At 41.2% G+C, this 13,526-nt stretch overlaps 1 protein-coding gene across 1 annotated transcript in view; it reads left to right on the top strand.

Annotated features, from left to right (window-relative positions):
* Positions 1 to 13,526, top strand: part of LOC131402404 (centrosomal protein kizuna-like) — a 67,086-nt gene that overhangs the window by 33,507 nt on the left and 20,053 nt on the right. The window contains exon 5 of the mRNA XM_058537181.1: positions 6,286 to 6,356. Coding sequence (XP_058393164.1) covers positions 6,286 to 6,356 — 71 coding nt within the window. The remainder of the gene's footprint in view (positions 1 to 6,285; positions 6,357 to 13,526) is intronic.

Here is a 13,526-nt window from a genome sequence, read left to right as displayed (position 1 = left end):
GGAAGATCAGCCCTGAGCTAACATTCATGCCAATCCTCCTCTTTTTGCTGAGGAAGACCAGCTCTGAGCTAACATCTATTGCCAATCCTCCTCCGTTTTTTCCCCAAAGCCCCAGTAGATAGTTGTATTTCATAGTTGCACATCCTTCTAGTTGCTGTATGTGGTACGCAGCCTCAGCATGGCCGTTCAAGCGGTACGTCAGTGGGCGCCGGGATCCGAACCTGGGCCGCCAGTAGCGGAGCGCGCGCACTTAACTGCTAACCCACGGGGCCGGCTCCCCCTCTTTCCTGTTGTTTTATCATGCAAGATAAAAAACAGCAGTCTTAAATACTCCTTTACAAGGCGGTGGAAGAAGCTGTCTGGGGCGGAGTCTTTCTGCACTCTGTAGGTCATTTGGTGATTATGTGTTGTGAGGCTCTGTAACCAGGCCCCTGTTTCTTTCTCACTGCTTTTTGTATCTGTTGATATACTATTTTGCATAAACCACAGTTGTGGTATGTGGCATAGAAAGCATATATGCATTTATAATTCTCTGTGCAAACTGACTTGTTAGACTAAATGATTCATTGTGTGACTCTCTCAGCCTACGCTGCCAAACTGTGATTGTGGGTGATGAGATAAAATATCTACATCTACTAGACTAGAGATTTGTATAGTTTCTCAACATGCATAATAGAGCATTGATTTCCATTATGAAAGGTTGCATTTTGCATGACTGTTGGTCTACAGTTATGTATAAATCAGCTTTCCCTAAGAAATGATCCTTCTTTATGACCAACACAAATTTTAAAATTAATATCTGGAGGCTGCAAGACTGCTTCTTTACCACAATCATTTTTTTAAGCCAGATAAAGAAGTCAGGAATGATTACTAATGTCAGTGTTATGTTCTGTTACGATTAGGATTGCCCTTTTATGCCCCATTGTGTGTTGTGACTGGGGGTGCTGTTTAATGCACACTGATTGTCACTGGTTCACTGTCTAGCCTTGGAAAAAGTGCCAAGTGTTTATATGACCTTTGAGAGATAAGCAGTCAGGTCTTTAAATACAGATTCTTTTTAAAGAGTTTTATTTATTTATTTATTTTTGCTGAAGAAGATTAGCCCTGAGCTAACATCTGTTGCCAGTCTTCCTCTTTTTTTGCTTGAGGAAGTTTAGCCCTGAGCTAACATCTGTGCTAATCCGCCTCTATTTTGTATGTGGGTCACTGCCACAGCATGGCTGATGAGTGAGTGGTGTGGATTCACACCTGGGATCCGAACCCGTGAAGCAGGGCTGCCAAAGTGGAGCACGCCAAACTCAACCACTAGGTCACCAGGCCAGCCCCTCTAACAAGTTTTAATCATGGCATCGGGCTCCTTGCTGCTCTTCTTGCTCTAGCCACCCTCTGTGCCCCTCAGCGCCCAGGAATTATTGTTGGACACTCCCCTAAGTGATATATTCCCATCTGCTTTGAGATCTCCCCTGGACCAAAGCAGTCAACTGGTCAACTTGATAAACTATTTCAGAAACACAGATTTGGAGAGAATGATCTACTTTTGTTCCTTAATTGTTAATGACACTGATGTCATTAGAATTCTAAGCCAGGCAGAGTAGGAAGGCTCTAATGGGTTATGAACTCCTTAAAGCCTGTTGAAGAGAACTGTGTTTGGTGTGGCGGCAGCCCTGCTTGTGCCCCTGACCCAACCATGGCTGTCGAGGTCTATCTCTTTACTATAATCTCATCTGCAAAATGGGGTACCTGCCCCACAGCGTACTCTAAAAGATAGTGAGAAGACTTCTGAATTCCTGCTCACAAAGTGAAGCATCTTAAAAGGAAAAAGAACAAAACCGTTCCTATCATCATTATTGATTTTTGTTATATCAGGGATTAAGTGTTCAAAGACCTTCATATGAAAGGTTTACGTTATTAGGTGGAAGACCAAGTTGTTATTTTAGACAATCGTGAATTATTAAAATATAATTCATGTCATTTGGGGTAATTGATAAAAAATTTGTTCATTATTGCCTTCTGGAAAACATATTTTAACATAAAAATGATTACTTAAGTAATTTTATCTTATATGAAATCCATATTGAGAGTACTCATTATTTTATTTTTTTTCCAGGTGCAACTAATTAATTGTCTCTTGTTAGTGGCTACTTTCAGATACAGTTGCCCAATTGTGCTCTCAAACTCATGCTGAAAAATTGAGTCAGCTTTATATTATTTGGATTATAGTATGTAAAAACCTCTTTATTTTATTCTGCCTATTATGTTCAGAATAAAATTCAGGGTACTTACTATTTTGTCTGCATTTAAAACTTTGGTCAAGTTACCAATCTGTTGTAAATCAGTTGTAATTAGGAAATGTTGGTACATTTACTTAAATTGCAGTTTTCTGATTGGAAGCCATTCCAAGTGTATGAAGTTAATTATAGACTGTTTAAAGTCTATTCTTTTATTATCTTTTTAATTAAAGGAGTATATAATTTAGCTGACATTGAACTTTGTTTTTTCTCTGTGGCATTGATGTTATAAATTTTCCAATGTAAAGTAGACGAAAGAGAAAAAAAAAACTCCTTTAAATCCTTTGTACCTTGGGCCGGCCCAGTGGCACAAGCGGTTAAGTGCTCGCGCTCCTCTGTGGCAGCCCGGGGTTCGCTGGCCCGGATCCCAGGTGCACACCAGCGCACCGCTTGTCAGGCCATGCTGTGGCGGTGTCCCATATAAAGTAGAGGAAGATGGGCACAGATGTTAGCTGAGGGCCAGTCTTCCTCAGCAAAAAAGAGGAGGATTGGCATTGGATGTTAGCTCAGGGCTGGTCTTCCTCACACACACACACAAAATCCTTTGTACCACTTTGCAAATTTTCTGATTTGGTGTGTTTATGTAGAAACATGGGCAAGACTCCATGCAAGGAGAGCCATGGCTGTTGTACTCCTCACCCAATTTGTCCTGAAATCAATCTGCATGAAAGCCTGGTTTTGTGCTGTAAGTGTTGGCTTAACTGTTCAGAAGTCACAGAGTCTAGATGCTGTACCTCCTTCCATAGCTCATTTGCTATTTGACCCCATGCAAGTCAATTAATGGGTTTTGTCCTTTTGTGAGGTATGTATAATAATTATAGGAAACCTTAGCTAGTTCTTTCATACCAGAGCCCAAAGGATGGTTACAATTGGTGGGGACATTAGTAGCCTCTTGCCTTGGCTTTGCCTCTGCAGAAGTCACGTGTATCAGTCACCAGCGAGACGGTCTCTGATAATTCAGTCCATCCCAACTACTTGAACTAACTTAATTCACCCTACTTCAACTTGTTTCCAGGTTTAACTCAACCTAAGTAAACATCTTTTCAGACCAGAAGCACAATTGATTTACTCATTATGAGAAATGAAACGGCTGAATGGACTAGAATTTGCTGGTAGCCTGTGATTGCATTTTCCCGGTAGGGAAATCTCTTGTGAAACCAAATGTAGAAAAAGGTTGCTTCATTTACATAGAAACAGAACAAAGGAATTGGGTGCATTATGACATTGGTGAGGTCTAGACAGAACCAAGAAAGGCAAGTTGCTGAAGGGGCTTTCTACCAAACCAGCCAGAAACCTTAGAATCATTCTGGGAAGTTTTTAAATAAGTTCAAGGATTCCGATGACCCATCCCACTTTATTCAACTCTTGGGAAAAACTAGAGTTAGGTCAGGCAAAGATTATAACAATTAAGATTTATTAAAGAAGGTTCTGAATTGTACCTAGACTTATTTTTTTTCCAAATATTTTCTTATGAAAATTTCCAAACATACAGAAAAGTAAAAGGAACTGTGTAATGAGCATCCATATACCCACCACCCAGATTCTACCATTGACATTTGATTGCACTCCCATATGTGTGTCTCTTCATATTTCCATCCATCCATCAGTCACAATCTCTTATTTTTATGCATTTCCAAGTAAGTTGCAGACATTAGTATACTGTTTTTTAACTTTTTACTTTGAAATTTTTAAAACATTCACAAAAGCCGCTATAATAACATAATGAAGTCCCATGTACCCCTCACCCAGATCCACCAGTTGTCAACATTTTGCTAGTCTTGTTTTATCTTTCCCTCATCCACACTTTTTTCTTTGAGTAGTTTAAAAGAGACAACATATTTTACTTATAAATACTCACAAATACTTATATCTCTAACATATAAGGATGTAATACATTACCATTTACCAAGATTCTTTACTTTATCTGATACCTATTTCTTGTGAGTTTGTCTTGATTATCTCAAAAAAGTCATTTTACATTTGCTTTGTTTGTATCAGGATCGAAATGCTATCACCTGTAAACTGCTGGTTCAATCCAGATACATGATGATACTCCAGCCCAGTTATTTTGGCAAGACAATGTCATAGGTGGTGCTTGTACTTCGTTTTTTTTTTGTGTGTGTGTGAGGAAGATCAGCGCTGAGCTAACATCCGATGCCAGTCCTCCTCTTTTTTTTTTCTTTGCTGAGGAAGATTGGCCTTGAGCTAACATCCATGCCCATCTTCCTCTACTTTATACGGGATGCCGCCACAGCATGGCTTGACAAGCGGTGCGTTGGTGCACGCCCGGGATCCGAACCTGCGAACCCCAGGCCACCAAAGCGGAGTGCGTGCACTTAACTACTGCGCCACCAGGCTGCCCCAGTGCTTGTACTTCTTATTACACCCCCCTCAGGCCGCATGTGATGTCTGGTTGTCATGTTGTTAGGAAGACTGGTCTGTGGGTTTGAACATTGATAGACTGATGCTTCAGTATAAAATTTACTGTTATGCATTTTCCACAAAATTATGATCATTTCCTAGATGCATTCATTAATTTGGACTTACAAAATGGTGACTTTTCTAATTTGTTAATTTCTTCTGCATTTATTAGTTGGAAGAACTTTTCCCATCAACTACTTGTTAATTGTGAAATGCATTTTTTGACCACAAAGGCAGGATAAATGCTTGATTCTCTCCCTTTACTTACCAATTTTCAGAATATCAAGTTGTTTCCCTAGCAGCCTCCAAAGGTTTGTTTATTTGTTTATATTTTTAATTTTGGTGAAACACACATGACATAAAATTTACCATCTTAACCATTTTTGAGTGTACAGCTCAGTAGTGTTAAGTACATTCACATTGTTCTGCAACAGATCTCTAGAACTTTTTCGTCTTACAAAACTGAAACTCATATCCATTAAATAGCTCTCCATTTCTCCCTCTCCCAGCACCTAGCATCACCATTCTGCTTTCTGTTTCTGTGAATGTGACTGCTCTAGGTGTCTTATGTAAGTGGAATCATGCAGTCTTTGTCTTTTTGTGACTGGCTTATTGTACTTAGCATAGTGTCCTTAAGATTCATCCATGTTGTAGAATGTGACAGGATTTCCTTCCTTTTTGAGGCTGAATCCAAAGATTTTTTATTATTTTTAAAACTTTTTATTATTTATTTTTTAAATGAACTTGTAGATTTTTATATATTTGCTGTGTTTAAGTCCATTGCACTCATTGTTCTTTTTGGTGCTCAAATTGTCCCGTCCTTGGCCAGCAGGAACCCTTTCAAGATGGCCTCTGAGGCCTTTTGACATGACTCAGTGGTCTTTGATAGCTTCCGTACTTTCTGGTATGACAAGGTTTTCCAGGCTCGTCTTGTACATTTCCTGCCCCAGAACTAGAACAGGGCATTTCCCTAAGGGAACCTGGTTCCTTTTAGTATCTAAATACCGTAGTCTAGGCAGCAATATAGGCTTCCCTTTAACTCTTTCCTAATAATACCTTAATTTTTAAAAAATTTCATAGTAAGTATATAACAGGAATCAACTGTTGTTGAGATGGAAATGTGATCTGTTTCTCTTAACTACACTTAAGAGGAGGGTGACTATCTGTGCAGTGATTTGAAACCATGGCTGCGCATTAGAATCGCTCTGTGAGCCTTAAAAAATCCCAATGGCTGGACCACACCTCAGGCCAATTTTACTAGACTCTGTAGGGGTGGCATTAGGCACCTGGATTTTGCAAACCTCCCCAGGTAGTTCCAGTATGCAGCCAAAGTTGAGAATGCTCATCTAGCAATGAAATCATAACCAAAATAAAATTAAAAAAGAAATACCAAGACTCTGGAAATTCCCTTAGTCCAGAATATATTAGGTTCTAGACTTTTCTGGATGAACTATCTTCTACCAACTTGATTAAGGGGCCTTTGAAAATATGGGAATCTCATAAGTAACCCAATACTACAAATTTCTAATGTGTCTCCTATTTCTGTGTTATAGATCTGAACAAGCGTCAGCCTCAGGCTTGTTGAGGGCACAGTTGGGTCAGCACATGGCCACCTTGAAAGAACGTGATAATTCTATCACAGAAGAGGTAGCTAAGAAGTCTGAAGTTTTCCAGTCAAAAACGTGGACCAGAGGACAGGGGTTAGTAATTTTTATTTTTTTTAATAAGTTTCAAGATGTACAAATTATTCATTTAAGGAAATAGTCATGTTCTTAACAATGGTTAACATAGTTGAAAAAAGATTAAATAATAGTGAGGTTTTATGGTTGGTTTTAACTTTCTGCTCTCAGGCCTTTTGCATAGTGTTTTATGTAGGAATCTCAACTCCTTACATAACGTTGATTCAGGTTTTGGAGCTAACCTAATTAAGCATATCTACCACAGCATTTTCCAAGGAACTTAGAAGCCTCTTGTGGCATCCTGGTTTTCTTTCTCCACTCCATCCAGACCCGGGAAACAGAGCCGTCTTCCGTGGCTGGTGTGTGGGCTGGGGGCGAGAAGGTCCGAGGGAGTGGAGCCTTGCTGTGCCGGGTCCAGCCTAGGCCAAGGAGTTGGTGTTTATTGAGTAGATTCTGAAAAGCCGGTAGAGCTTTGCGAGCGGGGCTGTAATGAGGTCTCTGCTGCGCCTTGGGGAGTTCTGTCTGCTTGGAGTGGGACTGAGGCGGGGAGGAGCGGGCCCTGCTGTGGGCCAGACAAGACAGCGAGGGGCCTGACTCAGGAGCTGGCGCAGAGGGGAGCGTGAGCTGCTGAAGAGACCGGGGAACCCATGGAGCAGACTCCCAAGGAAGGCAGGAGGGGCCTGACTCAGGAGCTGGCGCAGAGGGGAGCGTGAGCTGCTGAAGAGACCAGGGAACCCATGGAGCAGACTCCCAAGGAAGGCAGGAGGGGCCTGACTCAGGAGCTGGCGCAGAGGGGAGCGTGAGCTGCTGAAGAGACCGGGGAACCCATGGAGCAGACTCCCAAGGAAGGCAGGAGGGGCCTGACTCAGGAGCTGGCGCAGAGGGGAGCGTGAGCTGCTGAAGAGACCAGGGAACCCATGGAGCAGACTCCCAAGGAAGGCAGGAGGGGCCTGACTCAGGAGCTGGCGCAGAGGGGAGCGTGAGCTGCTGAAGAGACCAGGGAACCCATGGAGCAGACTCCCAAGGAAGGCAGGAGGGGCCTGACTCAGGAGCTGGCGCAGAGGGGAGCGTGAGCTGCTGAAGAGACCAGGGAACCCATGGAGCAGACTCCCAAGGAAGGCAGGAGGGCTCCCACCCAGGAGCCAGATTTAGAGCGTTCCCGTCGTGGTCCTCGTCATTCCCTGGAGAAGCCATACACTCAGAGAGATGGCCTTTCCTTTCCTAAATTTAATGTCTTGTGAACGTGTCTAGTTTCATGTATGTTTTCTCATCCTTATATGTAATATAGGGTTTTCTGGCTTTGATGCTTTTTATTTTTATCGTGCGCAAAGTTCGAGGATTCTGCATGTGCCCCTCCCGGAGGCGCGGCTTGCCATCTCTGCACTGAAGTGACACACCTGTGTGGCTGTGCGGTCCAGAGCCTCGGCCATCACCCCTCAAGCCTCTCAGAGCACCTTCAGTCCTTCTCAAGCCCCCCTTTCTTTGCCCCTTTGATTAAAAGAGAGTAGAAGTACTTTTTTTAAGCATTTCAAACATACAAACATAGAGTGATAAAATGAACCCAGGAATCCCATGCCTACCAGCCCAGACTCACATGTGTTGTTACCATTGCACCCTATTTATTTCAGACCTGCTCCTCCTCTTCCTTCTCCTCATCTTCCTACCCGTCCTCCTTTTCCCCCTCCCTCTTGGCTTCTCTCTCTCCCCCTTTCACGCACCTTCCCTCCCTTCTTCTGCTCTTTCTCTCCTCTTCTTCTCCCCTCCTTTTCTCCTTCTCCTCCTCTCCCTCCTCTAACCTCCTTCCTCCCCAATTTCTTTCTCCTGAAATAAATTATTACGGAGATACAGCCCCTGTGCGCTTCTCCTCAAGCCCATGCCCCTTTTCAGAGGTAATCTTGTGCTATCCTTCCCACACATATTTTCATTTCACTGCACTTCCTGTGACTCAATAAATAACCTATAGTTTTGTTTTGTTTGAGGTATGATACCACTTGTGTGAATGTTCTTTGAGAAAGAACCATGTTCTTGAGGAAAAACAGAACCTGTGTTTTTTAGATCCGTTCCACACCTATGGATAAATGTAGATCTTTTTTTTTTTTTTAGGTCAGGAAGATTATCCCTGAGCTAACATCTGTTGCCAATCCTCCTCTGTTTACTGAGGAAGATTGGCCCTGGGCTAACATCCGTGCCCATCTTCCTCTACTTTATATGTAGGATGCCTGCCACAGGATGGCTTGATGCACCTGCCATGCGTATGTCCACGCCTGGGATCCCAACTTGTGAACCCTGGGCCGCTGAAGCGGAGCAGGGGAACTTAACCACTCTGCCACTGGGCTGGCCCAATAAATGTAGATCCTAAGAAGGATTTGTTTTCCGGTTTTGTTGTCCATTTTCTCTAGTACCATTTTGTAACAACATTGTATTCCATTCTTGTTCACTCGAGTAGGTCACATCTCAGCCGTGTCGAGGCTGAAATAAGCAGTGGTCCACTGCCCTTTCCTATCTAGTCATCTTCTTTTAAAAAGGTGTTGTTTATATTAGAAAACATATTCCCAGTTCCAGACAACCAATCCACTCATAATTTTTCAAATAATAACTCCATTATTTTTTTTTTAAAGGATCTCTCAGTGTTGCTTGGTTTTTTGTTTTTTTTTTTTAATTTTATTTATTTATTTTTTCCCCCAAAGCCCCAGTAGATAGTTGTGTCATAGTTGCACATCCTTCTAGTTGCTGTATGTGGGACGCGGCCTCAGCATGGCCGGAGAAGCCGTGCGTCGGTGCGCGCCCGGGATCTGAACCCGGGCCGCCAGCAGCGGAGCGCGCGCACCCAACCGCCAAGCCACGGGGCCGGCCCAATAACTCCATTATTAATGAGAAGGGGCTGCCCAATTAATAACTTATGAATCAAGTGCTATTCTGCCTCCCCTCGTAGGTTTTTTGTTCCCTTTTAAATCATCCTGATCTCATCTTAGTGACAATCATAAAAATTACCAATAAATTAATCACAAAATCTGTCCTTAAAAATCGAAGTAAGCAGGCAGTTTCTGAAACGGTTAGGTTGTGACTGAAGAAATGCACAGCCGTAAAGAACAATGTTACCAAAATGACGTGGGCAGGGCAAGCCTTGCGAACTTTAGAACAAAATGCTTTTGTGAGTTCTAGGACTGCTTTGATTTACATGTCATGCTTTTACTATTAGCAAAATCAAGTATCTTTGGTTGTTTCCCTGTATTGAAACAATATACACCTTTAGTAAATAGCATGAGTTACATATTTCTCTGTAGATAAAAATCTTAAAAATAAGAGATTTTCAAAATTTAAGAAAGTTCTACTAAAAATTACTTGGCTAAGAGTCTAATGCAGCTCAGAAATATTTACTTTGATCTCTTGGGTAAATGGCTAATTAAACAGTCACGTGTAAATGATGTTTACCTGTGGGTCCCCTTGCTGTCAGCTAGAGTCAGTCCTGTCTCTTGAGTAAATACATCATTAAAGCCGCTGAAACTCAGATTATGTCCCCTTGAGACCAGATAAGATCCACAGCATCCGCATACCCTATTAGGCAATTACATAATTGAGCTGCAGGCTTTTAAATCAGAAAAATTTATAATTACTTTATGTGGAAAAAAAAATGAGTTGGGTGCTTCATTAAAACACAAAGTGCCTTAATACTCCTTCTCTCCTAAGTAATGTCTGTTTCCACCGAGGAGAACTTCTCCAGGGAAAGCAGAGTGGCTTACTGGTGGCACTCATAGAGTGCCCCCACCACACATACCAGAAAGACACATGACTAGTCACAGAAATACCTTCATCTCTCCCTAAGGATCGACTGTTCTCTTGGTCTTCTCTCTTGAATACTCATTTGCTGGCTCATATGAATACTTTCCCCTTTCTTTTAATTGCTGCACAGATAAAATCCCCTTCCTATAACTTAGACATACCTTAGGTGATGATGCTTGCATTTCTCTTTAAACATTGAAAAATTACTTCTGGTGTGCAAGAGGAAGGTTCTTGAGGAAAAAGTCAGTTAAATCTGTGTATTAGGGGAAATTGTCATCTGCTGTCTACATCCGTGGTTTTTAATTCTCCTGCTTTTCTGTCTCTGCATTAACAGCACTGATTTACATACAGAAGGAAATGTAATTTTATTAAATGCTTTCACATTCGCTTTCTGTTTGTATTTGTACCATCCATCGCAGAAATCAGATTCCTTTGGAGCTAGCATGTGTTTTTCTTAAAAAACTAGCAGGAAAAAAAGAAAACCAAACTTGGAATATTAAGGTAAACAAAAAGGAGAAAATAAAATTGCCCGTTGACGTTGTGGTGCATGGTTTTTAATATTTAATATATTGGCAAACATGGGTTGTACTGTTTGTGTCCATAGCTTCTTTTTTTCCCACTTGTCACAAGTGAACTTCCTTTCATACCATCACATGTTCTTCTACATCATTTCCAACAGCTGTGCAGAGACCCCTGTGTGGCTATTCCACTGTCCCTTTAACCAGCCTCTTGTTCAACATTTAAGTTGTTTTTAATTTTTCCTGTAGTAAAAAAATTTCAAAGAACATCTGAGCAATTCAGTTTGTACAAATATCCATGCTATTTCCTTAGAATGAATTCCTAGATGTAGAGTTGTTAGGTCGAAGGGAATGCGTGTCTTTCAGCCTTTTGCTCTGCACTGCCAGATCTCACTCTGGAGGGGTCATCAAAGTCACAAGGAATGGAGGAAAATATATATATATATAATCTGAGCTCTTTATGAAACTGGGTGCTATCAACCTTTTTTTTTTTGAGCACCAAATTGAGAAGTGCAAATGACATCCAATTTTTTTGTTCATTTGACCTTTATATTTACCATTGAGGTCAAACTTTTCCCCTACCTATTTGTGAGCCCTTTGTGGTTCTTCTTTTATAATTTGCCAGTTCGTGTCCTTTGCTCATTTTTCTATTAGGTTAGTAATGTTTTTCTTGTTGACTTGTAAGAATTGTTTTTATATAAATTCGTACAATTTGTTGCAATATTTTGAGCAGTTTGATTTTTGCCTTTCATTTTTCTTAATGATATTTTGGACACAAAGTCTTTTCCGTTATTATCTTCATCTGTCTATTTATGCATTTGAATATCACAGTTAAGTTTCTGGATATAAATTAAGAGGCAGCCTAGATGACTCTTGGGGTTCTAGACCTAGCAGGAACCGTAACTGACCTTTGAGAAAAATTCTGGTAGAATTGAGCCAGTAATTCTAAGTGTCCTGCTAAGTGTAAATCATAGGACGATTTGCCTTTCTAAGATGTCAAATATGACCATCAGTCATTCTACAAATAGTGTGTGCCTTGGCATTGAATTTCTAAGCCTTTTCTCCTGGCTCCTGGGAAGGCAGAAAAGTGAGGAACTAGTTTGTTCTATTGACTTAGGCTCCAGACTGCTGAGAACAGTGAGACAGTCCCCAGTCTCCCTCCTGGGCTCCAAATGTATGAAATCAAAGAGAGCCTTTATTAGCTAACAGATAAGTTGAGACCCAAGCATAGTCTATTCATAAGCACCATCAGGAGGCCCATGGTAAAAGTGTTGTCTGGTGGCATTTTTCAGATAGAGAGCTCCAATTTGCAGAGCCCATTCAGTCCCAGCATGAGCTGTGTAAAGCAGCTTGTTCCCTCTTCTCTGGGCTTTTGTTTCTTTGTAGGTATGGGTTAGTGTTGTCAGTTTCAGACTGCAAGCTCCTTCAAATTGGGGGCTTCCTTAGAAATATGCCTGGCTAAAGCATCTGCAAACAGTACATCCTGAGAATGTATTACAGATGTTTTTCCTGACTCTGCAGAAGTTGTTTTTGACTAGAAACCTCTAACCATTCCTTGTCTGAGATTGACTTTTGTTTCTGTCCCTGCTTATCATTATTACCTGCTTATTAGGGATTTATATTGTGGGTTCCCTTATGAATGACCCATTGGGCAGATCTGCTGCTCTCTTTCTTGGCTCTGTGGTCCAGTAAAGTGAAGCCAACCATTCTCATGTAATTTGACCATCCATCAAAATCCTTATAAAATAAAAGACTCATCTTTGAGAAATTATCTCTAGGATTATCTTAAAAGATGAGTCCTTTTATAAACATCTCTATCAAAAAAGTAAGAGAAATCCTAGAGATAAGAGTATTGAGTAGTGAAGATAAATGGGATAAAATATATGAAATAAGTGAAAACCTGCAGTATGCCCACTACTTTATTTACCTCACCATGGTAAAAAAAAAAAAAAGAGGGCAGAGTGTAGAACTAGTAGCAGTGGTGGTATTCTTATCAAGTATACAAGGACTTATTAGAAAGACATTTGCAGGATTATTATAGCATTTTATTGTGTTCTTTTGAAACCCAGTTGGAACCCAGCTAAAGCAAAAGAGGGTCTTAATATGAAAGAGGTGCACAAAACAGTGAGATAAATTGTGTGTCATCATTGAGGGCCCAGTTACAAGTAATCTGAGTCATTGACAATCCAAAACAGTTTCCATTATCTGCAAATTCTACAGTAAAAAGTGTAGAAAGTCCTTTAACAATTTTATTCTTAAAATATGTGTTAAAACAGTGGCTCTTACGAAGTCATGCCAAGAAATTATTAGTTACAGCTATTGCATAAGGTAATACGACGAAGAAATACATATTTGAGGCTCTCTCAGAATGTTTGAATTATTTTAGGAAAAGAAAATTATAACTTTCACTTCAGAATTTGGGTCAGTTCTTTTTGTTCATATTCTAAAATGCTTTTCATAGATCCAGGATGATTGGGCACACAGAATAGGAGCTTATCTCTCTGTGGAAGCAGACAGACTAGAGCAGGAGAGGTGGAGGTCTGGAAATGAGACAGGCCACAGTGGTCCAGCTTGCGCACTGACAGTTGAGAGATGGCAGGTCAAGGAGGTGACACTATTCTTCACACCTGTCTTCCTGGACAGATTCTGGAAGCAGGTGCAGTACAGTGGTCCATGTAGGCAGCTGGGATTGAGGCATTATGGCAGCCAGTGATGGGAACCAGCCCTGGCCTGAGCTTCGAGGGCAGGACTCTACACCTGAACCCCAGTATGCAGAAACAGGGATACAGTGCAGGTCATCCCAACAGAGAATTGTCACAACTCGAGTAAAATTCAGGGAC

This window comes from Diceros bicornis, unplaced genomic scaffold, assembly GCF_020826845.1.
Source record: "Diceros bicornis minor isolate mBicDic1 unplaced genomic scaffold, mDicBic1.mat.cur scaffold_100_ctg1, whole genome shotgun sequence".
Taxonomy (NCBI): Eukaryota; Metazoa; Chordata; class Mammalia; order Perissodactyla; family Rhinocerotidae; genus Diceros; species Diceros bicornis.
This window is presented reverse-complemented; position numbering and strand designations above follow the sequence as displayed.